General features: G+C 41.3%; 2 protein-coding genes across 4 annotated transcripts in view; one reads left to right on the forward strand and one right to left on the reverse strand.

The window, feature by feature from the left end:
- spg11 (SPG11 vesicle trafficking associated, spatacsin) overlaps nt 1-2228 on the reverse strand; it is a 75433-nt gene extending 73205 nt beyond the window's left edge. For 2 of the 3 annotated variants that reach the window (XM_079500480.1, XM_079500479.1), the window contains exon 1: nt 761-1201. In XM_079500480.1, the coding sequence (XP_079356606.1) occupies nt 761-1035 (275 nt within the window). In that variant the 5' untranslated portion in view covers nt 1036-1201. Of the gene's footprint in view, nt 1-760; nt 1202-2126 lie in introns of those variants that run through there. The other variant, XM_079500478.1, reaches the window with a different exon arrangement.
- Nucleotides 1691-9278, forward strand: ciao2a (cytosolic iron-sulfur assembly component 2A). Its single transcript, XM_079500489.1, has 5 exons — nt 1691-2035; nt 4845-5009; nt 5713-5762; nt 7742-7787; nt 8965-9278. The coding sequence occupies exons 1-5, from the start codon at nt 2008-2010 to the stop codon at nt 9063-9065; spliced, it is 390 nt and encodes a 129-aa protein (XP_079356615.1). The 5' UTR covers nt 1691-2007; the 3' UTR covers nt 9066-9278.
- Nucleotides 9279-25799: the final 16521 nt, after the last annotated feature.

A 25799-nucleotide genomic window follows, 5' to 3' on the forward strand; every position in this document is an offset into this window, starting at 1 on the left:
GACATCAGGGATCTCCATATATGGGCGTAATATTGATGACATCAGGGATATGATGTCACGTGATGGTCATGCCTGGGGTCACGGGTGACCAACCAAACAACACACTGACGGGAAACACACAATTTCATAGTAAGGCCTGGCTCACACCTTTCGATCTAGCATACAACATTGATGCATGCTAGATGTAAACAAAGGCTTTGTTTACATCTTGCCCCAATGCATTTCCAATGGAAGTCACATGGTTTGACACAACATTTGTGTTGTACGGCTTGCCTTTCGGCTGTGTTTCGACTGCCCCCCTCCCCTCATACAACAAAAATGTTGTGTCAAACCATGTGACTCCCATTGGAAATGAATTGCGAGCTTGCATGAAATGAAATGAAATGAAATGAAATGAAATGAAATCTATATTTACCCAGGGTATCTGGGCTAAGCTCAAGAACTTGTTTCCAGCCAGGCCCTGCTCATAGAACACATTTCATCGTAGTGGTTGATGCCTTGTTCAAGGGCATTTCAGCGGTGGTAATTTTAACGTGTCGGACGGCTGGTTCGAACTGGGAACCTTCCGGTATCTAGACCGCGCCGCTATCCGTTCGGCCACCGCTGCCACGCATCAGTAAACAAGTTTCATGCATCAGCTATACATCAATCTGTTGTGCACGTGAGTCAGGCCTAACAGTCAGTGCACATATAGTGTAATTCCTCTATTATGATAATAAAGACAAGTATTAATCAAGCAGTGACAGTGTATTCTACTCACTCTGAGTAGGTTCCCTCCAGATTCGTCCCCAACGCCTCTGTGTGTGTGACATCAGCGACCAGCAGTCCTCCTGTCTTCCCCAGCGCACAGATCACAGAACAGCCCTGGGCCATCCGGACCTTCTCTGCCTCCTGGACCACAACACTTCCACACAAACTGCTCTCCTGGATCAGACAAACCTCTATGGAGCTGACATGGGAGCTCACCACCACCACCACCTCCTCCTCCTCCTCATCCTCGTCCCGTTGTTGTTCAGAGTCAGACATGTTCAACATCTTCAAGGCAAGCACGTCAAGTCTGGTCCAATAACAATAGACCGGGAGTCAGACTTATGCCCGTGGGACCATTTTCTAACAACACTAAACTAAAACTCTAAAAATAAAAAATAAACATGCTGCAAGAACAGTGGCACTGGCAACAAACAAGTAGTGTACAGTGGTAGTGGACATTATCTTCCTGTGTGTACTACTGGCCTGGGCTGGGCTGAATCCGTCAGTCACGTGTCATGTGATTTCTTTCCCCTTCTGCCCAGTGTCAGCTGACGTAAGCTGCCCAATCAGAAGCGGAGCAAAATAGAAACACGGAAGTGAAGGGACGAACAAGAGTCCAACTTAATCGACAACCGATGGCGATGTTCAGAAAATGTGATCAACTAACTTCCATCGCAAAGTTGCCATTTAAAAGCATACGTGTGTGCTTTACGTAGACATTTTGGGGACACCTTTAAATAAAATCACGTTTAAAATGTCTCAAGTCATGATGCAACGCGACCCAGGCCAGAAGATCATGTATCGATCGTTAATTGATTGCTTCTTCTTGCAACAGATGAGATACAAAGTGTCGCGCAACCAAAAAATAGCCGATCTACAAGTTCACAACGCGTCTCGATGCGACGTGTTGTGAACTTGTAAATTGGCTATTTTCGGTGCGCGAGATCCATGCGCAAACAAACACCGACGCGACGTCCAATGGCCCAGAGATCTCAACCGCCATCTGATCGCAACGCAACTGAGCAAAGATCCACCGTATAGTTGTAGATCTATTATAAACTGGCTGGCTGCCCTAGTTTTGACGTTTAGCTGTCAAAGTCATTCACTCTGCCCTGCAGTTTTGTTCTTTTACTATGGCGTTTTACGGTTTTCTGAAAGATGGAAGTAGTACTATAGAGTCTTGTGTCTCTCACTGTCACTAAAGTTTTACAGTTTTCTCGACTCTATGACAAGAAGAATGCACTCAGGACCCAGAAAATGGAAGAGAAAGCATTAGAAGTTTATGGTAAGCTAACAAACGAGCTAAACTGGCTAGTGTTATATTGAGCAGTGGTTCGTTCTCAAACAAACTCAAACCCCATAACTGAGTTACAGACCTGTAATCGTAGGGTCCATTTGAATTTTGAAACCCACTCAAGGAACCGTGAGGATCCCTGGACCCCACTTTGAGAAAAAACGCTATTTGTCATGATCACTACTTAGCCTACATACGGAAACAACTTAATCGTTAATGTGCAACTATCAAGATATCAGTTGGTGGTGCTGATCAATTAAAGTTGTCTGTGTGATCTGACGAGTGACGACTGATTAAATAGTTAAGGGACAGCCTGAAGCGAAGGGACTTCTTATTGGTCCATTATTGTATTTGTATTTGTTTTTTTAAGGGACCAAGCCTGAAGGGACTTTTGGTCCCTTTTACTCACTTATTTTTTTCCTTCTTCTTCCACCAAAAATAGCAGTTCTGGCTTAACCGTGCAGTCGGTTTTCGCAAAACTTGGCAATATAGAGGGATATGCCAAACGGTGAGGACGCGAAGCCCACGACCATTGGCCAAAGGGTGGTGATATAGCACTCAATGAAAATGCAAACTTTGAACAGGGATAGCTCATGAACCGTTTGACTGTCAGCAATACAACTTCGACACATGCGATCCTCATGTTACTTTCATGTTCTGACTTTTGACCTCTGACCTTTAGATAACCCTCCATTTTGAATGATAATTTTTGAAGTGAAAAATTAATGTTTTATGAGCCAATGAAAATTGCAGTTTTATGATAATTCTTCTTCTGCCCCTAATGTATACATGCATTGTCATGTTTATGAAACTTTACAGTATGGTAAAGGGTCATGCCAAATAGCACTGAAACCAGTCTTACTCCAATTGGCCAAAGGGGGGCGCTATAGCAATCGTTTGAAAATGAAACCTTTGAACAGGCATTACTCATGCCTCATTTGGCCAAAAGCCATGGTCAGTGACTTTGACCAGTAAGCTCCGACCTCAGATTTTCCACCATTTTGAGCAGTTAGAATTAATGCTTAAACCTGATTTTCTGCAATTTGCGTGAAATGTTCTACACACAATCTATGGATCATTATCTGAAATCCCAGTTGAAGAGAAGTTTGTACGTGAACATTTTTACAAAAAATATAGCTGCAAGCGGCGATAACAGGCACTTTGAACAGGCATAACTCATGCCTTGTCTGTTTGTATGTTTGGGGTACGGACAGCTGCAATACCACTGGGTGACCTAAAGTGGCACTGTTGAGCAGCCTACAAGGGCTTATTGGTTGGTCCCGTCTTATCGCTGCTTGCAGCTATATATATATTTTTTTTAAACTAGTATACTAGATTACAATGTAAACTTCTCAATACTGATGTCATTGTCGACTGGTTGAGTCAGTTCATAGAAAATAATACCAGCACTCACGTTATATGCAATAGGATTTTTTTCCCCGCAGCAAACAACATACGCAAAAATAAACAAGAATCCTATTGGATATAACATGAGTGCTGGCATTATTTTCTATGAACTGTATCTAGCTGAACCGTGCACCCGTCACTCTACTACTTGGCATTGATTGATTGATTGAAATATTTATTAATATAATATAATATTTATATAACAGTTTGCAGAATTACATTACATTTCAAGCACAAACTCGATACAAAGGCTGTTAACTGTGAGTGGACGACCCAATTAAGCATTACACTTGTTTACAAGAGGGTCCACCATGTTCAATTCATCAAAACATTTAGAGACGTACAAAATAGACACTTCTATATAGACAAAGAACAGAACAGGAATTCATCATAATGGAGGTAAAAAGGGAAAAGAAACATATACAGTGAGGGAAAAAAGGGGGGGCACTACATAACTGAGTGCTTGCTTCTCCTTCTTCAAGTCGACTGGTTGAGTCACCAATGCTCACCATTGGTGAGTGAGTGACTCATGACAACAGACAATGTGACTCTGTGAGATTGGTGAACTGTTGTTATCTCTGTTATCTGTAAGTACCTACCCATCAAAATTGGCCTAAGACCACAAGGGGAAGTACATTCCCATAGAAAGGAGGAGTCACCGCCTTTTTCCTTTTTCTCCTTTGTACATGTTTTATGGTGTTTTGTATTTGTTGATGACATCATATCATGTTGATGAATAATGAATTGATAGGACCACAATGGAAACGACCCCCATGACTTATTGTGGGGTGTTTTAGCCTTAATGTCTGACTGTACCACATGTATGCTGTTTGCATTTCCGACTAGTAATCAATCAAAAACCAGGGATTCAAATACCGGTCTCTCGCATGAGAGACCAAACATCTACCACTCATTTAAGAGGAAATACCCGCTTGGTCGAAGGGATATATTATTTGTGTGACTGTGACTTATGTGATTCAGGCAGTACTATTTGATTAATTGATTGATTGAAACCTTTATTTCAGGGAAATAATACGTCATATTTAGCAATTTTTACAAATTGCAGCATTTAACAGAATTAGAAATGATTATTATAACTAAAGCTAGCAAAAATAAACTAGAGAATAAAAAACTGTACAGTAGTGCATCCTGTGGATTCGTTTTATTGCGTCCCTTAACTATAAACTGCATTTTGGGATGCAAAATGCACCCTATTTTAATCTCTGGATGTAAAGACTGGAAGAATACACTACTGCATGATTTCATATATTATAAATGAAATGTGCTAAAATTATTTTAAAATACATTTGTATTCATTAAAATAGAATAAATCAATATTTCCAGCTTTAACTTCTCTTGAGTTGTAAATTACTCAACTCTCTTCGTTCCCCAGATGTGATTCGGTCGATCCGGGACCCAGAAAAGCCAAACACCCTGGAGGAGTTGGAAGTAGTGTCAGAGAAATGTGTGGAGGTCCAAGAGATTGGAGAGGACGAGTATCTCATCATTATCAAGTTCTCGCCAACTGTTCCACACTGCTCCCTGGCCACACTGATTGGTACGATGTCCCCCAGCTGATAGCACGTCCGTGCGTGTGTGCTGCTATTTCTGCGGTTATTTTCATTTTCATTGATTCAAGCCCTGGCTGCAAATCAATTGTCCATTATCATTATAACATCTATTATGTGAATTGAAAACACAGGTTTGTCCTTGGCATGAATAATTGCCTCTAATTTCCCCATTGAGCTGTGGTCTCCTGGGACTGAACAAGCGGGCATAATGCAGGTGTCTGACCAGATAATAGCAATCACCGGTCCATTGTACAAAATGGTGTGTACAGTGTATCACATTGCAACAAAGCAATATGCTCACAAACACACACGATACACACAAACACACAATCTATTGTCAGTAGGGCCTACTAAAACATAAATAAATCCTTTCACATTATATTGCCAGAAATGTTGCTGTTTTGCAATTGTGGGTGAATATAAAACACAATGTGGGATTGCTGTGACAATAATAATAATCCTTTAAAGCACTTTTCAAAACGGGCTTACAAAGTGCTTTACGTGGCTGCACAGCACCTCCTGTCCCTGCATCCCCATTTACACACCTCCAGATGTCCTGACACTCCGAACTAGTTCTGAAAGCCCTTCTGAAATAGCTCTTTTCCAATGTCAAATGAGAGGCTGCTCATTGAGATCAAAATAATTATCTCAAATCATGATCTGTTTCTGACTTTCTTTGTGTGTTTTCAGGCCTGTGCTTACAAGTCAAACTACAGCGATGCTTACCATTCAAACACAAGGCAAGTACTGAGTACAGAACCAGAGTGGGGTATTGGCTATGTAATGGGCCAGTTACACGTATCCGTTCTCCCTACAGGGAGTGATTATACCAGATTATACCACAGGTCGTTTCGAGGAAGCAATCTGATTGGTTGAAACAGCCTTCTAGCCGTGGGTTAAACCAGCACCATTCACCACCTAATCAAAACAAAGAATTCAGCTGCTCTGTTCTCCCAGAGCGCTAGCAAACTCGGTGGCTAGGCTAGCTAGTTTCTTGGGACATTTGTGGTCGTAGTGACTACATCTGTCATTAAAAAAATATATTCTTTCAGCGATTTTCTTAGTTTTAAGGGTAACTGTTGTATAATTGCAATATTACACTCGAGGGTGTGGGTTAACGTGATTATTGCCACGACAGGGATGCGGTGAGGAACGAGACGAAGTCGAGTTTCTGCAAGCATCACTGAAGTGGCAATAATCACGTTAACCCACACCCTCGAGTGTAATATTGCTTAATTCTAAAACGGTTAGTCCCAATACTTGATTCTGATTGGCTGGTTACCGTCACGTGACCGTTGTAAATTTCACCGATAGCCCACACCCTCAATCACTTTATATCATTCCCAGCTGATTCCGCAGCTCTGTAGCTGTACTGGGGAAGGGGAGCGCTTGATTGCCTTACAAACCCATGCCGTGCGGGCGTCTAAGCACCGCCCGGCTCATATACAATTTACAATTACAATTTAGGCATTTAGCAGACGCTCTTAATCCAGAGCGACTTACATTAAGCAAGAACAAAAAGCATGGGAATACATCACATATATAAAAAGCATTTATCAAGAAACATGCGTAAGCTAAGAACGTAACTAGAACATATCTATATATAATGACACTATACATATAAGCTATACATATATATTATACTATGCTGTACTGTTACATATGACTGAATGTGTGGCTCCAGGCAGCCCCGTAAAGACATCAAGCGCTATTCTCCCGTCTCATAGCCTACTTGCCGAGCAAAACAAGGAAGTGATGTGGCTCGCTCTGGTGGCGCAAAGTGTAGCTACTTTTGTGAATTTAATAGTTTTATTAGGTTAATATTGCTATATGTTTGTAACCTTTTTAGAAAAGCAATAAGCCACTCGAGGCCCCAGCTTACCAGGTATGTTGGTGGCAGCGGTGGCCGAACGGATAGCGGCGCGGTCTAGATACCGGAAGGTTCCCAGTTCGAATCAGCCGTCCGACACGTTAAAATTACCACCGCTGAAATGCCCTTGAACAAGGCATCAACCACTACGATGAAATGTGTTCTATGAGCAGGGCCTGGCTGGAAACAAGTTCTTGAGCTTAGCCCAGATACCCTGGGTAAATATAGATTTCATTTCATTTCATTTACAATGGCTGGGAGGGTAGAAGACCCTCCACTGCGCGTCGGGTCTGCCTAAGCCGCCCAGCCATTGTAAAATACCCGGTAACCTGAGACCTCTCGTGGCTTATTGCTTTATTCATACAAGGAATTTAGTTTGGCACGTGGTACACTGGTACAGCAACAACTCAATACAGCCAAGTGCTAGGGTACGTCCAATTAGACATACTAGCTATTAATTATGGGCATACTGACTGAGACATCATAATAAGCAGTGCACGATACGAACGTTTGTTTTCAGAGCATTATTTTTAAAACAATGACTCAGTCACTGTGTGAAAAACTTGTTTGTGGGAGGGCATACCTCAGGTATATTTCCGATAACGTACCTAAGTATGCAGCGGGTATTATCAGGTAAATGTACCATCCTGAGAGATAATTTGCATGTATTCAGACCTCTTACCTGGGCAAGCAACCCCCCGTGTCATAACTGCCAGGTGCAGAAAGCTAGCCCATGGGATCCAGCCTGAATCGCTGCGTTCCGTGATTCTGAAAGTGACATTTTCAGATCCGCAGAGCATACAGTAATTGCCTTTTTAACATTTATCTTCCATTTCTTTATCTCTCCAGTTGGACATTTACATTTCTGAGGGAACTCACGCCACAGAAGAAGACAGTAAGTGTTTAACAACCAGCACACATGGTCTCTTCAGAGATTACAGTCTCAGCAGTAAGGGATCATGTTAAAGCCGCTGTCGTAGTACAGCTGCATTTTCTTATCAGTTAATTAATTAAATTTACCTGCTTTCCGTATAGTATATAGTAATAGTATTCAACTTGCTATTGCTACTTGTTGTTATTTTATCATAAAATATAACAGCAATACTAAAAGGTTTAATACACAACATCCATTCACACAGTAGATGGTTGGTTCGTATGTGTTGACATGTTGGAGATACCAAACAACGCACGCGGTATCTCCAACATGTCAACACATACGAACCAAGGTATCTGGCTTTACAACCCATATACCTTGGATAGCTTCTATTACCTTTGGAACAAGTCTTCTAGATGAGACAGAATAACTGGCTAATGGCTAAGCAACTCGTAGAGCATTGAAGTAGAGGTTTCTACATCCCGGTTAAGTTCGTATCGAACACCACTGTAGCGGGTCCTAACTAAATAACCAGCACTAGTTCGAGCTATTTAATGACTATTAGGCTTGGCAATGATGCCTCCTTCAAGCATTGATAATTGGGAAGAGGTGTGTGTGTGTGTGTGTGTGTGTGTGTGTGTGTGTGTGTGTGTGTGTGTGTGTGTGTGTGTGTGTGTGTGTGTGTGTGTGTGTGTGTGTGTGTGTGTGTGTGTGTGTGTGTGTGTGTGTGTGTGTGTGTGTGTGTGTGTGTGTGTGTGTGTGTGTGTGTGTGTGTGTGTGTGTGTGTGTGTGCATAATATACCAGTAATATAATAATAAAAACTGCATCATGTGCGTGCGTGCGTGCACAGTTTTGCAAGCTGTACAGAGACAGACAGGGGCGAAAACATGGTCTCTGCCACGCCTTAGGGGCCTGGCGGAGACAACAGCAATACAACAACGGCAGCAAACATGCTGATCGATATTCTGTATCTTATGACATCCCAAGACTAGACACAAGACAGACACCGTATCCATCCAGTCAGTATGCAGTAGTACATACATTGTATCCATCCAGTCTGTATGCACTAGTACATACATTGTATCCATCCAGCCAGTGTGCAGTAGTACATACATTGTATCCATCCAGTCAGTATGCAGTAGTACTGTACATACATTGTGTGATGACTGATTATGTCTCGTCTCTGTGTCTCTGTAGTTAACAAGCAGATCAACGACAAGGAACGAGTGGCTGCAGCCATGGAGAACCCCAACCTCAGGGAGATAGTGGAACAGTGTGTCACCGAACCTGATGACTGAGAGAGAGACATGGAGAACCCCAACCTCAGGGAGATAGTGGAACAGTGTGTCACCGAACCTGATGACTGAGAGAGAGACATGGAGAACCCCAACCTCAGGGAGATAGTGGAACAGTGTGTCACCGAACCTGATGACTGAGAGAGAGACATAGTGGCCCCTTTTCCACCGGTTGGTTCCCAATGGGAACCGGTTCAGATATTTTTGGTTCTTAGTCCATGATAACCTGACTCCGCCAGATGGGGCAGCAGAGAGTACACTGGGTAGGGAACCCAGTGTACTCTCTGCTGCCCCATCTGGCGGAGTCAGGTTAAGTCCATGAGCCAGAGCTCCAAAATTGGAACGTTAATTATGAATTGAGTGGGCAAAACCACACCTATTAGATTGTTATCACCATGAAACGTCCCCAATTGAGTACTTACACGAAGACAATGATTTATTGTATTACAAATTTTACATGTTTAAATATGTAAATGAGGCATTATGTAGGAAAATATGCAAAATAATCCGAAAATATGAAAAAGCTACTACTGTGGAATGTATTAATTTATTTGTATTGATCCTATAAACAATTTAATATAGTTCTAGTTTTTCCCACCAAATGTGGAGCTCTGGCTCATGGACTAAGAACCAAAAAGAACTGTGTGTGTGTGTGTGTGTGCAGCTGAAAGTGTTTGGTCTCATTGTGGGAGGACAGCCAGTTGTTTTAAAGGAGCAGAAGTGGACTGGCTGGTTAGGTCCACAGCACGCCCCTTGGAGGACCTAACATCAACAGGAACGGAACTGGTTCCACTGGAATCACTGGATGTTAATAATAGTTACTGACTGGAGCTGTCAGTCATATGAATGACATTGATGAGGAAAAATAGCAAAATACAGGATTAGATTCCAACACCTCTCTTGGAACTCGAGGCAAGTAAATTGACTCTATGGGAGCCAACCCAGGAGGGAGCAAGAAGCACACCACTTACGTAGACGGACTGCGACAGTTTAGCTAACGACAATGTAGAGCTCTCTCTCTCTCTCTGGAGAGTGTGGAGGACAGCGATTCAGGAGTCCTGAGTTGCTTTTTGGCTATACCACACACTCGCATTGCATCATTAAAACAGAGAGGCTTATCAGTTCTCCTATCTCAGACCAAATGGGATGTCAGACAGCCTGAACTAGAGTCTGTGATTCATGGCTTTTCACAGTCCTTTTCAGTCTCACGATTCTGCCCTAATGCCTGTTTAACCACTTAAACCCTGGTGTCAATATGTTTGGCATTTCATTATAATAAAATGTAGATTTTCATAGTGAATGTGTAAGCTCTTTTTAGTTTATCGTAAAAGTGTTTATCACACACCCATTGCCCTATATGTAATTATGTATGTATGTATGTATGTATGTATGTATACTGTACACATAGCAATGAAGAAATAGAGCTGACGTCACTCGCTCATCCCCTCGATTCCCCTGGTTCCAGGAAGTCATTTCTCTATGGAGAATAACATGGGGTGATCTTAATATCGTCTACTATAAGCATTGTGGTCCAAAAATAAACAAGCTGCCTCAGCGTTATTGTCAGGGAGGTGTCTCTGTATCGCTTGCGACAGTCAGTCACTCATATATGATACAGTCTGTTTCTACACTATACAGTCAGTTGATTCTTCATATCCATATGAGTGAAGCGGCCTTGATGATTTGTTTATTTTTCAAACAGTTATATGAGGCGATCTAAAATCCCCCTATGGGGATTACAATGCAAATAAAAAGTACATAAATACATTACATGGATTTGCGCCCTCTACCGATATTGACGTCAGACTTAGGTGATCTACAGTATAGAGCGTCACAGTCCCCCTTTCATGACGACACCAGGCCCAGGAAATGAATCCCAATGCATTTTCCTCATAGACATAGACAAAACGTATTTATTTAAAGACCTTTTAAGCGTCGTACGAAGCCAACTCTTGTCGTGACAAATCATGACAACACACACAATATTTTGGACCAAACAAATAATTACAAAGAAGAAAAACAACAAAAAAAGTGTTGTAACCTGCTGTTTTTTTCTACTTTCTAATTCTTTGTTTGGCCCGTTTGTTGTCATGATTTGTCACGACAAGAGTTGGTTTTGTCCGTGGCGTAAACGTCTTTAAATGAATACTTTCTGAAAAGTCTATGAGGAAAATTAACAGGGATTTCTTTTCCGGGTCTCTCGAGGGGGCGGGACTTCGACGCTCTATAGCCAGCACACAAGAAACGTACGTTTGACATGATTTATTTACCTCTGATGAAAAGCTGGGGTTTTTCTGCCTGATGGACCTTCCTCAGTATTGTGACAAGATAACAGGAATGAGTTATATATGTGTATGTATATATATATATATATATATATATATATATATATATATATATATATATATATATGCATGATACAATCAAGTGCAATTGAATTCAGGTGCCAACTGTCATCACCTTGAATTATTGAAAGCTATCAAATGAAGACTCAATGTTTACAATCATATGGTACCAAGACAGGATAAATGCCCCTATAGTTGGTACCATATGATTGTACATTTTAGACATTTGGGTTCTCATCAAGTGGGAAGTTTGCCACATGGGCAAAAGATGGTTGTACTGGGAAATTTGGCATGGGCAACAGTGAATATGCGTTACTGAATGTGAAGCGGCCTGTTACCAGAAAAGTGAGGGGAGACAGGTAATATAGAGCAATCGATGGTTCTCAATCTTTGCAGGCCGCGACCCTTCAAAATCATATTTGAACTGGGGACTCTCAGTTGAGGCAATACATTTTGACTCGTTTCCACAGATAGATGTAAAAATTGCACATCTACAAGCTCGCGTTGCAGGTGTTGTGAGCATGTAGATCAGGTACATTAGATGTCTTTATTATCCACAAGGGGAAATTGTTTTGCTCAGGTCAATGCATACATTCAGGACAATACATTCCAGACAATAAATAATTATACAAATACAATAAAACACAGGTAATTAGATTTTCTTTTTTTGCCTCTGTCTTGGATAACATTTATTACAAATTATTTTGTTAAAATTATTTTTATAATTCGTATAGTTTGTTGATTACTTTTAATGCAAGTAATTCTCTTTATTTGTATTTATTTATTTACATGGTCACTTTAGAAATGTGCAGATTCTTGTTTAAAGGAGCATTCAGTGATTTGGATGATTTGGAAAACCCTCCGTCTGCAAGATGTGCACATGCACGCATTAGCGTGAATCTCGTTTGCGTCTGAGCATAGGCATGGTCTGGGCATGGTAACGCCTCGCCTGCCTCTGATTGGCCTGCCAACACTGCCCGTCCTGACTGTCCTCCGAGATGCGAGGTTACTCCGTGGTGGGAAATAATACCAGAGAATGACAGCTTGGCACGCGCGACAGAATGCAGCCTTGTAACTAACTTGTACATTTTATTTTTGTAGAAGAGCCTGAGGCAAACTAATATGGTTTATGCCGTTTGCTTTGATGGAATAATTGATTGAACATGTACACCGTAATATGATTTGATTTGGGTGTGTTCTAAATAAAGTGTTTGTGTTGATTGTGTAATTTATTTGTATGCGTAAGTAAACGTGAAACATTGTACTGTAAAAAGGTCTCTTTTCCCTTCACCTTTATCCTTTTTAGTATAATATAGTATTAGTTTACTATGATACACAATCACTAACACTTTATTTAGAAGTGCACACCACCCAAATCAAATCATAGTACAACGTACACGTGTGTTCAATCAATTATTCCATCAAAGCAAACGGCATAAACAAATACAATATTAGTTTGCCTCTTCTACAAAAATAAAAGTTACAGACAGTTCTACCGTACTTGTATTATTTCCCGCAATTTACAATTTAGGCATTTAGCAGACGCTCTTAATCCAGAGCGACTTACATTAAGCAAGAACAAAAAAGCATGGGAATACATCACATATATAAAATACATTTATCAAGAAACATGAGTAAGCTAAGAAAGTAACTAGAACATATCTATATATATGACACTATACATATAAGCTATACATATAACTACTATGCTGTACAAGTCTGTTTCAAATGCTATCTAAGTCTAAAAAGTGCTGTTTAAGGGGGTAGGGTAAGTGCTATGGGCCATGATGGAGTCTGAACCTCGCATCAGACTATCTATCCACCTCGGAGGACAGTCAAGACGGGCAGTGTCGGTAGGCCAATCAGAGGCAGGCGGGGCGTTACCATGCCTATGCTCGGATGCAAACGAGATTCATGCCACGCATTACAGTGGGGGGACACGTAACAGGCCAACAGCACGCACACCCAGGCCCGCCCCCGCTCGATCATGATTGGCGGAAGGCCCCTCTATCCTGATTGGATGAAGGCTGGGCCACCTAGCCAAAAATGAAAAGGTTTTTTTTTACCCCAGGGGTTAACTGGGGACAGGGAGGAACTCCTTATATGGTCAGCACACTCTATAGTATGGAGGATTATCACAACAAAACAAAAAAGAAGTAATATTTGAATTAAGTGAAATCACTGAATATACCTTTTTTTTGTGGCTTTCGCCTTTATTTTATATTTTTTATGGAGGGACAGACAGTAGGCTGACAGCAAATGGGGAGAGAGATGGGGGGATGACATGCAGTAAAGGCCGTCGGGATCGGGAGTCGAACCCGCGGCACACTGCCAGACTGGATTACCAGGCAAGGTGCCTGGACCACTGAGCCACGGCCAAGGCCTGAATATACCTTTAATGTGTGTTGACTGCATATCATGTGGGGACACCCCTGGGGGTCCCAACCCATTCATATAGAGAGGATTTGATCCTGGACCAGCTAAAAAGTAACGGATGGGCCGTTGGAATTCACTATAATATCAATGTTGTCTTAGAAAAAACATGCCTCCTCCACTACATTTTCACATGGACTAAATGCAGGCTGAGTGAGCCACCCAAGTTAAAAGTGTACTGTACATAACAAATATACATACTGTAGGCACTTCAAGGGAACTTAAAATGTGTTCCTTTAATAAAGAACAAACGTGTCTCGACCCTTCTGGCCTTCGTCATGCGTTTTCAGATTGGGCACTAGACTGTTTCTTGGCGCACCCATACCATCAGTGAAGAATAATTAAATTACAGTTTTTAATGATTATGTCAATATAATTGGTCACCCATAGATAGTATGCAGTGCTTTCATCTGTCAGGGAGATGTCAGCTCTGACTGTTTGAGATTAATAGAATGCGCTACAGTCAGTGGTCATTAACCACCCCTTGAAATAAGCCACCTGGGTTCATTTCTTGCTGTGGGTTCACTGGGTTCAGGACAGTGAACCCCATAACATACTGTAAAACACTTTTACATTTTGTGACTACATTCTCATTTTAAGCATTTGGCATTTACTTAATTGAGACTGACTGACTGGCATTTCTCCCTTGGCCTAGTGGGATTGTGGGAATGTGTGTGCAAAGTGTGCAAAAACTGAAAACGTTGGAAGCAAAGGTCATGAAAGGTCCGACTTGATGACATGACTACAGAGATAATGTGTAGTGATTTGCATGATGTTTTGTTCAAAGATTGTCTTCCGTCACCCATGTGGATGCGTGCACGCAACCTAGCTCGCCCTTTTGGGGAGAGGTCGCTTCTCGCCCTCATGGCGGCTTACTCTTACTGGTTGATAGTTAGTCCCAAATGGACCCTTACAGGTATGTAACGCTGAGTGACAGTGTACAAACTAAAACTCACATTTGCCCACCAAGAGGAACAAGACCACTCACATTTCCAGATGTTCTGAGTAGGGACACAGGACTGATATGAACTTGATCTGGCAATGAGTAGTCTCGCGTAGCCAGATAACTATTCCAAATCTCCAAATGCTATATAGAGTCTGGGACTATAGCCCCCATGAGCTGAGTAACGGAAGTTGCCATTTCCGTTCACGAAAATATATTTTACAATATATTTACATTTACAGCAACAAGCTATAGCCTATAGGGTGTGTAGGATGGGTGACAAATTCCAAATGTACTTTCAATGAATTTAGCTTTCTCTCTCCATTCTGTCATAAACTATAGTAAAACCAAACCAAAACAGGGCTGCGGTGGCTCAGGGGGTAGAGTGGCTCGATGGTAACTGCAAGGTTACCATCGAGGGCTCCCCCAGAGTTGGTGTCGAAGTGTCCTTGCACTATATATTTCTAAAACTATGAAACATTTCAAAGATTTATTTTCAGGCAAACATGTCCACCGTAAGATGAACCTAAATAGGTTTGAATGGGGTTTCTAGGTGTAAGTATGTAGGACAAGTAGCATGCCAAAGTTTGTGTAATTGCCATTGAGAATGCATTGGGCGTTTAAGTTAAATCTTTTATAGTCATAATTTCTCCCCCCTCCCTATTCCAAAGCCCCCCCAGGTACATTATATATTTTAACTATTTTCAGCAATGGTACACTTATTTTTTCAGTGGGTAGATCTTGTTGAGCTGGTCATTTTGAAAGTAGATCTCACGTCATAAATGTGTGGGCACCCCTGCCTTAGATGATTTATATTTATATTAGAATAACATTTGCGCGACTGTAAAGACGAAACGGAAGCGCTTTATCGCATACTCGTGAGATCTCTTCCGTTGGCCCAGACTATATGATGAAGCAACAGTCTGGTAACGCGATACTAGGCAATGAGCAACAGAGACCAGTGGAAGTGGAAGTGTACAAATGGATCAGAGTTAAATTCACACCAACGATTGTAGATTGCAGTCCAAGGAATAAAATCACACCTGTGTGAAGTGAGTGGTGCAACTCCGTGTGGGGGTCCCCGGGTGCTCAGACCCAAAGCAAAGCAAAGTTACTATATTTACTCAGGGTATCTGGGCTAAGCTCAAGAACTTGTTTCCAGCCAGGCCCTGCTCATAGAACATTTCATGGTAGTGGTTCAATGCCTTGCTCAAGGGCACTTCAGCGGTGGTAATTTTAACGTGTCGGACCGCTGATTCGAACTGGCGACCTTCCGGTATCAAGACCGTTCCGCAATCCGTTCGGTCACCGCTGCCACCCACCCAGGCAGGCACCCACACACATACTGTAGCTCCGTAAGGGAGTGGTTTTTCACCACTTGTGCGCAACCTAACACACACACAAACACGCACATATTAACTTTATGATTTTGGGTGTGCCAGTACAGTATAGCGATAGTACAGTAGAGGGTACAGTAGAGGGACGCCCACACGGTAACCCTGTCATGGAAGGATGTAGAAGGCATAAGTAAGTAAAACATGGAATGAAAGACTGAGGAAAGTGAATGGGAGGATTTTGTGGAAGGATGTATTAGGCATAAGTAAGTAAAACATGGAATGAAAGACTGCAGGAAAGTGAATGGGAGGATTTTGTGGAAGGATGTATTAGGCATAAGTAAGTAAGTAAAACATGGAATGAAAGACTGAGGAAAGTGAATGGGAGGATTTTGTGGAAGGATGTATTAGGCATAAGTAAGTAAAACATGGAATGAAAGACTGAGGAAAGTGAATGGGAGGATCTTGTGGAAGGATGTATTAGGCATAAGTAAGTAAAACATGGAATGAAAGACTGAGGAAAGTGAATGGGAGGATTTTGTGGAAGGATGTATTAAGCATAAGTAAGTAAAACATGGAATGAAAGACTGAGGAAAGTGAATGGGAGGATTTTGTGGAAGGATGTATTAGGCATAAGTAAGTAAAACATGGAATGAAAGACTGAGGAAAGTGAATGGGAGGATTTTGTGGAAGGATGTAGAAGGCATAAGTAAGTAAAACATGGAATGAAAGACTGAGGAAAGTGAATGGGAGGATTTTGTCAGTGTTTGTTATGTTTTGTTTGGAAAAGAAGCGACATTAACAGTTCACAGGAAATGAGACGGAGAAGGTGGGATGAAGGCCTGGCGCAAGGTTCGTTGGGAACAACTCCAAAATGGTAACAAAAAAGAAACAAACAATCAAGGTAAGAACTTTTGCCAACACGGAATTACACAAAATATTATTGATTAGTAATGCAGTACAAATGCTCAACAAATCAGCTAATGAAAGTCTGTCAGTTAAACATATATATGGTCAACATACATTTAAACAAAGGAAGATCCACATTAGGGCTAGACATGGCAGGTGAAACCATGATTTAATAATGTTGAGATTTATGCAATTGCTTAAAGGTTACTTTAGTCGCTTAAAGGTTTCTGAACAACCTATGTTTATATCTCAAGTGGTTCTCAAAATATGTTCTGTCAGGGAAATTCAGGAAACAGTACATGGGTTGGTGGCGTGACATGGAACCAGTACTGTTATGGATTACATAGAAATAGTATCAAAAGAGTCACAAATACTTGTGTAATTTTAGAGAAAGTGCCACAATAAATATTAAATATTAAAAAGATACATTTTGACTAAACTCTGAGGCCAATAAAATAAAAAAATAAAAAAAATGTTTCCATAAAGATGAGAGTGAGTAGAACAAAAGTAAATCCTTTTGGATCCTGTCATGTCACTGACCCACATACAAGAATCTTAGTCTACAAACAAAAGAAAGCAACTGATGCTTGCCCGCTCTTAAAAGGATTTTCTGACATTTGCAGGTTGTCCAGAGGAAAGATGGAAGTCAGACAGCACCAGAGGAGATGAGAGACATAAACCGGGTCATGACTCATGAGGACCACGGCTTCACAGAAGGACAGCTATAAGAACCACCCAGATTACGCCACCCAGTTCAGAAGTTCGATATTCTGAAAGAGTGTGATGGATCTGGTATGAACATGGACATGTATATATCAGTCAGTTGTTACTTTAGGTAGCCTGTTTGTTTCCATGGAGGCGGGATCTTGAAGTTAGTAAATACTGTGATGCTGTGAAACTTCTGTGTGTTCACATGATATCGGCTACGATGTGACTCCACTGAATGCCACGGGGCCTTCTGCCCGTGGTTGCCTTAATTGTACTGAGTGATTCTGTTCAATAAAACTGATCAGATTCTGTGACGACTAACCTCGCTTGCCTCCTTTCTTCAACTCCACCATCACTGCTACAAAGACATGGGTCACTTGGTGCATACAATATACATCAAGGGGGAGAAGGGCGTAACAGTCTACCTGCATTGATTTCAGGAGGATCAGGCTCATGGAGCCTTATATGGTCAGAGTGCCGACGTGACTCATGAGTAAGTGTGATGACTCAGGAAGACTATGCATTAGGTCATTCACTTCTAGTCATTTTTGCCTAGTCAACTAGTTTTTTTAACTACCTATTATGTAAATAGGAAATAATTGGAAATAAATATTTGTACATTTAAATACTGTGTACATTGGTGACCATAACTATAATCTACCTGATCTTGAGGCCTACAAAATCGGGGGAAAAAAATAAAAAATAAACTGTTTTTTTTTCTTCTAGTCAACTAGTACAAACAAGGTCGACTAGTGGATTTACTAGTCGACTAGTAAACTAGTAAACTAGTCTAGTAAACTAGTCGACTAGTTGCTTAATGCCCTACTATGCATATGTACAGTTGTATTGTGTTGGAGAACAAAACAGAAGGTGTAATCAGGAAAGGCTGGATGCTGTATAGCCTAGACGTGAATGGCTTGAAAAGAACATGTGTGGGAGTCATCCATTAACATATAACCCTATACATATACTCTGTGTTTGTGTAAGCCTACATTGGGTATAGAGTTCTGCCGAGAAATGGATAAAGGGGGGAGGATATAAGGCCCCGCCCGGAAAATTTCTAATTGTCGCTCTCCAAGTTTCAGATTTTGTGGACTGAGAAGTCCTCCATTACTCGGACAGAAACAACCTATCTTACGTGTATGCGAGTAAGACAGCTGTAACGCAAAACCTAAAGGTGCAAGCGAACCCATGGGAAGTGGTCCCAAATATGCTTACATGCCCATAATTATACATCAACATATATGTTTTGTATAAAGGGGGGATCTGTTAGGGGGAAACTGGTATTATCTGATATTATATTGGTTATGGATGCACCTGGGACATATCTTCAGTGATGTTTCCTGAGGTCAACAGGGTTTTGGGTCTTGAAATGATGAAAATCATATAATAATACAAAATAACAATTCAGCAAATACATTTTAAAGCTCTTTTCCATATTACCATTGCCTTCTCTGAATTTAATCCAGAGAGAGGTTTAAATGGGATCAGTCTTTATCCTCGCCTGATACAACCCAAAAATAGGTTATAAAGGTTTAAAATCCCCATACCTAAATTCAGATTGGGAGCTCTTGTCATAATGTTGTTCTATAGCTATTGGCTAATTTTACTACCCTATCTGCTATTTTTGCATCTTAAAGCTACTTCAGCTCAACAGAGAGACTAGAATAAATCCCTATGCTAGTTAGTAAAATAGCTAAGCCTGCACGTGACATAACAGATCTTTAGGTTTCTAATACAGAATGAGAGAGCATGAGTTTATAAGGGCCCATATCGTTACATCCCATCACTTCCTTTGTGACCTCCCTCTGTCTTAAACCATCCTATCCTAACGGCTTATTCTTGGAATTAGTGGTACTTTCCAGTTTCCACACCCATGGACACTTGCAATAATCATGTTTCATCCTGTTGCCCAGCCTTTTGGTCAGAACAGGCCACACCAACCTACCCAAATACTGTATCAGTATGATTACTCCATCTGCTACTGTGTGGCGTATAATTAACCTTGCTCCTATTAAACCTTCCCTTCAGGTCCTGCATCCTTTCAGTTCCATTTTACACAATGGTTACATAATTCACTCTTGTATCCCAAGGAGGCACTGCCTCATACACACGTATCAAACGAATGTTCTGTGCTCTGTCTGTCAACCAATGAGTCACATGGTTTGACTTTTGTGTTTGATTGTTGATTGCTGCCCTATCAAACACAAATGTTTGGTCAAACCATGTGACTCATTGGAATTGCATTGTGGCAGCCATTAATCACAGACAGAGCACAGAACATTTGTTTGATACGCGTGTATGAGGCCCTAGGGTTATCTCACAGACCACTCCGGATTCATATACTGTAGTATATTTCACAATATGAATCAGCCTAATCAATAACCCTAAGTCCACCATGCTTGTAAGGTTTCGCACCTTTAAACCCTATAGTAACATTTTAAACACTTACTGCGTATAGTCACTAACTTTGTTAGCATGCCCTGGCTTTGACCTCACTACTTCCTTACATCATAATTTACTGCTTTCACTTGTACTTTACATCAACACTCTGTTGCTTCAATGAATACTGTTTCTCCAAGCTTTGTCCTTGTCTTCATTTCTATACTGCTCTCTTGCCTAGTCCCTATAGCAACCTCCTTAGTTACGAGGCTAAGATCAAACAAATGTTTCCCTTCTTCTAAGTAGTAGCCACTTGCACAACACCGCTACTGTCTCTATTTCTCCTTTCACTCCCTATCTCATGGAGCACAAGCAAGCTAAAGCCTGGCACATCCACTTCACTTCTATGACTATAATTAATGCGTTAATTACAGATTTCCAGTCTGAGAACTGAGGGTCACTTTTAAAACAAAACAGGCATGTAGCACTGCCAAGCAAAGGTATTGGAGGATTAATAATGTATGTTCTTATTAATTGTCTCCACCAGGCCGAAGGCATGGGGAGAGAGTATGTTTTGTTTAAAATGTTTTGTTAATCAGTCCTAAACATATAGTGAATTATTTTCATGTACATTAATGTATAGTACCAGCTCCATCCCTTATAATTATAGTAGCTGTGATCACTACAATAGTTAACACTAAGTATTGGAGTGATCACTTTATTTGGGATATTTTGTACTTTTATATTGATGGCTGCCATATAGTTTATGTTTACTTATATAATTGACTAATTATTTTTGGAATACTGCAATGATTACATTTTAAAAGGCATAAAATACACAAACAATGCATAAAGCAATAAAGACAAACAAACACTATATCAAATGGCACCATATACAATACACTTAGCTTACATAAACATTAGAAAAAATACATAAACCTCATAACAAGTCCAACAATAAGACCATACTGTAGAACAGTAGAAGCAACAAGATCAGAAATGTACCTTGTCCCCCTTCCAGTTGGGTGCTAAAACCTTGGTGTCACAGTTGTACCACTCATACAGTACCTGTCCAGCAGATGTCACTCTCCTCTCATGATCCACCCCATGATTACACCTCTATTGAGCGTCCATTGTGTTCACCTGTTGTTAGCCTAATAGCCCATGTCATGTACAGTATATCTCCCTGTCATACTCTGTACTGTAAGTATGTAAGCCACGTTGAATCCTAGTGTCTGTAATCCTGAGCTTAGTTTATTTAATGGCCCTATGTCTTCCTGGTGAATCTTGCTACTGCCTGTGTGTCCTGTTATTTTGGGCGGGAACCCCTTTTGGTGTTAGCATTATGTTATGCTTTAGCTATTGAAAAATAGCAGATCTACAAGCTCATAGCACGCCACCGAGTGGCGCGCTACGAGCTTGTAGGTCTGCTATTTTTTTTTTAAATCGAAGAACGACTGACATAGAAACATAGCTTTTTCAGAAAACTGTCAGGATGTAGAAGACATTTTTAGAATCTGATCTCCGGTCAAAATGGGTTTTAAGCCTGTTGTGAAGTAGCCTGGAAACCAGATGAATCTAACATTGCAAAAAAAGAAGAAGAAAGGACTCCAGTCATTTTATATCATCTTGCATTCCTTTCTCTTGCATATTGTACCTTAGTGGGGCTTTCTGTAGTTGTTAGCTTTCTGTAGTTGTGTTCGAAAATATCCAACCAATGGAAAGTCAAATGCTTTGGACAAAACCTCTTAACTCCATTAGACCTGTCTGCTAAAGCAACCAACTCCACCACCGCTCCCCCACTCATGCAAGTAATTGACGATATCTAAACTCACAATAACCCTGTCAGGTGTAAAGGAGCAACTTGGACACTCAGGCATGAAGGAAGCATGAGTTCAAGTCCGTTGCTCTCCCCATGTCCCCCATATATGGGGACTAGGTTGGCGGAGGGTGTGTAGAGCCCAGGATCACAATAGATAATTGACACAGGGGTGAAAAATGGGTTACAAAATTGTGGGATAAAAAAATAAAAAAAAAACTCACAATAACCACTTTGAGGGGCAGTATTGATTTGGTTTCAAAATATAAGCTTTTCTTAATTTCCTGAAAAAAGTATTTTTTTCATTTCCTGAAAAATGAACATTTTGGAGTTAGGTGGTTTCTTCCCGACAGCAGAGATATACTCTCTCTGGCAAAAACAATTCCCATCAAACGTCAGACGCATTGACTTTGTTTCCTCCCGCTCCCTTCCCTATACCTAACTAGCCTTCTCGCTTCACTTATCCCACCAACCTCAAGAAATGCCTCTGCCTTCATTGTTAGAGGAACTCCACTGATCACTCCCCTCCTTATTTCATTGTTAGAGGAACTCCACTGATCACTCCCCTCCTTATTTCATTGTTAGAGGAACTCCACTGATCACTCCCCTCCTTATTTCATTGTTAGAGGAACTCCACTGATCACTCCCCTCCTTATTTCATTGTTAGAGGAACTCCACTGATCACTCCCCTCCTTATTTCATTGTTAGAGGAACTCCACTGATCACTCCCCTCCTTATTTCATTGTTAGAGGAGCTCCACTGATCACTCCCCTCCTTATTTCATTGTTAGAGGAACTCCACTGATCACTCCCCTCCTTATTTCATTGTTAGAGGAACTCCACTGATCACTCCCCTCCTTATTTCATTGTTAGAGGAACTCCACTGATCACTCCCCTCCTTATTTCATTGTTAGAGGAACTCCACTGATCACTCCCCTCCTTATTTATCTTCCTCCAAGCACAAAGCATCTTACTGGACACCCTCCAAAGTCCACAATTTGTACTGCTTTCCCCAACTGATCGTTGTCTTTACATTCAATAACGACCATCCCCGGCCTGGGCCATGACTCAGTGGTCCAGGCACCTTGGCTGGTAATCCAGTCTGGCAGTGTGCCGTGGGTTCGACTCCCGATCCCGACGGCCTTTACTGCATGTCTTCCCCCCATCTCTCTCCCCATTTCCTGTCAGCCTACTGTCTGTCCCTCCATAAAAATATAAAATAAAGGCAAAAATAACGACCATCCCAGTCCTAGTTACCCTTACCAACTTCATCTTCCCATTATTGTTCTCTCTACACACTGTCCCACTTCGCTCTGATTACTAAAGACGCCATCCTTCTGCACAACAGCAGTCATCCCCACAACAAACTTCACTCTTCCCCTGACTGACCCACTCGACCCGCTCCTCCTTCTCTTTCGATCTGTTCTATCCATCCTCATTATCACTATTGTCCAATTCCGACACCTTGACTCATTCAAAACTGCTCTCAAAGGGCACCTACAGACGGCTGCAATTCGAAACTGGCCCCCGTAAAATCTTAATCCGCCACACCCCTTTTCCCCCTCACTGTATATGTTCTTTTTACCTCCTCTACGATGATTTCCTGTTTTTGGCTATATAATATAGAAGTGTATATTTGTACGTCTCTAAATGTTATGATGAATTGAACATGGTGGATCAAGTGTAATGCTTCATGGTGTTGTCCACAGTTAACTGTTTTGTATTGAGCTGTGCTTGAAATGTGCTGTGATTCTCCAATCTGTTAATAAATAATTCAATCAATCAATCAATCAATCAATCAACCAACCAATCAGTGCTCTGCCCTTCAGCATCTCTACGACCAGAGGACAGTGAAGAAAGCAAGAAAGATCGCGAGAGACCCAAACTCATAACCTCAGCACCTGCTTCAAGGTCCTGTAGGAGATATGGCGCCTCTAAATTCAAGAAGGCAAAGGGCAGTGCCAGTTTCATCCCATCTGTCATTAGGCTCCTTAATAAACACATAAGAAATGAAAAAATCGGGACACAAATTCAGGCTCCCAAGTTTCTTTACTTTTAATCAGGTAACGTTTCGGGCCGCAGCCCTTCCTCAGACCTTCCAGGAATGAGTAGACAAAGTGTGTGATTTACCACACCTGTGGCCCATCAACCATCAGTCCCAATCACTGTCACCGATCAGGTGACATTGACACAAGTGATATGTACAAAGTCTCAAGTATATCCATTGTATAATATATAATAATAAACACCCATATACAAAATACAATACATTCCTATTTGTCCTAAATATTTACAGACATTGTATTCATACACAGAGAACTCAGGCTGATCAGGCCATCATACTGCTACCTAAAGAGCGCCTCTTGTCTACTCTAAATGTAAGTAAAGAATCACACCCGTGTGAACTGAGTGGTGCAAGGTCTTATATAGCCTGATCAGCTGTGGTCTGACGTAATGTCAGTGACCATAGTAACCATGCTCACCTGTGCACGGACACGTACACAGGTACACAAACATACAGACAAAGCTGGTTGTTGGAGTGTTTGCACCACTCAAAAATAGGGAAAACAAAATACCTTATTTAAAACAGGAGAGTCAGTTACAACTATGGACCAGAAAACAGCCAGGAAAAGACCCATCGAGGAGAAGATAAAGTGTCCATCACATGACCGTGGATGTCCATGGAACTGAGAACAAGTCCATGTTCATCCATGGGCATGTAAAGCACAGAGACTCAAATGCATATATACACACATATATAAATAAAAATCACACCCGTGTGACCTGAGTGGTGTAAGGTCTTATATAGACTGATCAGCTGTTGTCTGACGTAATGAAACCACACCTGTGTGAACTGGGTGACCATAGCAACCATGCTCATTTTTGAGTTATGTAAACCACTTTTCTATGTGCAGAAAAAATGAGCATGGTTGCTATGTTTTTTTGGTACGGACAGACACGTAAACTAACAAAGCCAGTTGTAGGAGTGGTTTACACCACTCAAAAATATTCCTAAAAAGAATAATAGACTTGGGAACTTCTCCTTTGGTTCACCCGTTCCTGGGACATTCCTGGGAGAAAAATCACACCCATGTGAAATGAGGGGCGCTATTATCATCGTACATCATCATGACGTAACATGTCGATTTGCTCAGACACATATGGAGGAAAAATATCCATTCATTGTCAATGGGAATTTATTATTTGTGTAGGACGAAAGTAGCCCATTTGCTCAGACACATATGACGAAAATTCTCCATTCATTGTCAATGGGAACTTAATGTTTGTGTAAGCCGAAAATCTACACTAATAGCTGAATATAGGAGGGGCTGGTACACCTCAAAAAATCTGATTTTTTTTGTTACCCTCCATCACTAAACACGGGAGAAATTCACATGATCATGTAGGAAAAAATAAAACAGGGATGTGAGCAGGGAGATTAACCTGCCTTCTATGATATCACTGAGCATCATGAAGGTACTGAAAGACTCGCCCACCTCAGACATCAGCAACATTATGAAAATCACATGAACATAATTGTCCGAGTGGCGGGGTTTAGTGTTCTATAGGGTTAAATGGGAAGCAGAGCAGCCAGATGGCTCTGTAGGCCTTGGGCTCTTCTGCAGGTTCGTTAGGCTTCAGCAGGACTATGACAGAAGTGGCAGCGGTGGCCGAACGGATTGCGGAGCGGTCTTGATACCGGAAGGTCGCCAGTTCGAATCAGCGGTCCGACGCGTTAAAATTACCACCGCTGAAGTGCCATTGAACAAGGCATTGAACCACTACGATGAAATGTTCTATGAGCAGGGCCTGGCTGGAAACAAGTTCTTGAGCTTAGCCCAGATACCCTGGGTAAATATAGTAA

Source organism: Electrona antarctica (genome assembly GCF_951216825.1).
Source record: "Electrona antarctica genome assembly, chromosome: 5".
In the NCBI taxonomy this organism is placed as follows: domain Eukaryota; kingdom Metazoa; phylum Chordata; class Actinopteri; order Myctophiformes; family Myctophidae; genus Electrona; species Electrona antarctica.